The 2,115-nt window shown below is 48.7% G+C and overlaps 1 protein-coding gene across 1 annotated transcript; it reads right to left on the bottom strand.

Annotated features, from left to right (window-relative positions):
* Nucleotides 1-217: 217 nt before the first annotated feature.
* On the bottom strand, nucleotides 218-1,003 carry LOC120849702. The gene has a single exon (XM_040221918.1). The coding sequence runs from the start codon at nucleotides 1,001-1,003 to the stop codon at nucleotides 218-220; it is 786 nt and encodes a 261-aa protein (XP_040077852.1).
* Between the last annotated feature and the right edge of the window lie 1,112 nt (nucleotides 1,004-2,115).

Genomic DNA, 2,115 nt, shown 5'->3' with positions numbered 1-2,115 from the left:
TACATCGCCTTCGCATGAGTACCATGTTTCGGTAATCATAATAACTTGAAACTTAAAGCGAAATTCACCAAGAAACATGGTCAGTTCATCATCCTTATTTCGTGCAGACTGTGCATTACAATGCAGAAAGGCTAAACAATCACTGCTACGAGGGCGCGCGATATCTCTAGGTGCAGCCATCAAAAAAAGAAACAGATAAGCATGCAGAAAATGCGGACTAAGCCTCGTTAGGGCCTGCAGCTGTGTCACTCATTTTCGCCAGGTCGGTTTCACAAGTAATTTGGATTGCGCGGGATGTTTCTGTTTTTCGTACGAACACTTTGCCGTTTTTTGTCCACGCGAAGCGCCAATTCATTTCCCTCTTTTTTGCAATTGTCATTCCTAGCAGCTTTTTTAGTTTCGGGCACAGTTGCTCGTTCAAAAAGATTGGCTGTCTCACGGAGAAGCCTATTTCATCCGTTGTAACCCTTATCTTTCGTGCCTTCCCAAGGACTGCGTCACGCTTATCACGACTCTTGAAGACCACCACGATGTTGGAGGTTGTACCGGCGTTTACACCTGAGTTTTGACGACGATCGCCTTCAGCACTTTGGCCGGAATTACTGCTCTGGCTTGCAGTACTGTTCCGTACAGGAACACGGTGGCAGATCTCAACATCGTCCCCCGTTATAGGTTCCTCAAGTGCACCGCCAACCTTACCAAGCACTTCGACTAGGTCCTCGTTGCTGTCGTGAGGAATGCCTTTTATTTCAATATTTTTTTTTCTGGAGTATTGATCCAGAGTCGTGATACGCATGGCGTTTTCGTTTGCCAGGATTTTGAGTTGTCCAAGCTCATGCGCCATCTGCTCGTTTAATGCTTTGAGGGTGGCATTTTCTTTCTTTAGGTCAGCACATTCTTTCCGGAATGTTTCAACATCTTTGTTCATGTACTCTAAGCTAGCCTTCAGCTCTCTAACTTCCCTGCGCACCTCACGTTTAAGGTCAGCAATGTCACTTCCCATTGCACACAATCAGCGCGTATTACAGTACCAATACACAAAATAATGAAGAACAGTTGGCAGCAGGGCAACGGAGATAATAAAAAACAATTTTAGATATACGAATTGCAACAAAGTATCACAGCCCCACCTGCGAAATAAGTTGAAAGTCAGCGTCCGTTCGGTCCGTCGCCTCCGCTGCCAAGTGATCGCCGAAGTGGCCGCGGTGTCCTTTTCACGAGAACGGAACCAGGATGGCCAAGCACGTGATCCCACGAGGGCGGGCCGTACAGTGCAGTTGCACTCGTCGTTTGGCTTCTGGCGATTGTTCGCTGCTATCTTCGCTTGCCACGGGATGCTGTTGAAGTCTGCGAAATAAGTTGAAAGTCAGCGTCCGTTCGGTCCGTCGCCTCCGCTGCCAAGTGATCGCCGAAGTGGCCGCGGTGTCCTTTTCACGAGAACGGAACCAGGATGGCCAAGCACGTGATCCCACGAGGGCGGGCCGTACAGTGCAGTTGCACTCGTCGTTTGGCTTCTGGCGATTGTTCGCTGCTATCTTCGCTTGCCACGGGATGCTGTTGAAGTCTGCGAAATAAGTTGAAAGTCGGCGTCCGTTCGGTCCGTCGCCTCCGCTGCCAAGTTTGTTTGTTTGTTTAATGCCAGTTTTGGCGAACTGAGCCACACGCCTGTTTCGACCGGTTCAAATTTGAATTAATGGTAACCAACGCACAAAGAAAAGTTTCAAGTACTTTTTGAGATTCTTGAAGCGACTTTTACTATTGAACGGCTGCATGTACTTGAATGTTCAATTCAAGAGTCTATAAGACGTGACTACCCTATGCTTGCCACTTGCCAACTGGGTGGTAACACTCAATGGCTCGAGCCCAGTGGGTAGTTAAGTAAGCCTGTGGGGTAGCTACAGCCGTCAAAACGCATGATTACTAGGGGGGGGTGCTCACCTTTTCTTATAGTGTAGCTCTATTTTGACGAAAACCGGGCATGACGTCACAGACGGCAAACTACTATTATGCCCTTTTGCCCTGCCCCGCATCCACCTCCGGAAAAGGCGTCCCACATCACGTGACCGTAGCTAGCCTTCGCCTAGCCTTCGATCTGATAAAACCTACCGGACGGAG

This window comes from Ixodes scapularis, unplaced genomic scaffold (genome assembly GCF_016920785.2).
Source record: "Ixodes scapularis isolate PalLabHiFi unplaced genomic scaffold, ASM1692078v2 PGA_scaffold1__304_contigs__length_218370807, whole genome shotgun sequence".
In the NCBI taxonomy this organism is placed as follows: domain Eukaryota; kingdom Metazoa; phylum Arthropoda; class Arachnida; order Ixodida; family Ixodidae; genus Ixodes; species Ixodes scapularis.
This window is presented reverse-complemented; position numbering and strand designations above follow the sequence as displayed.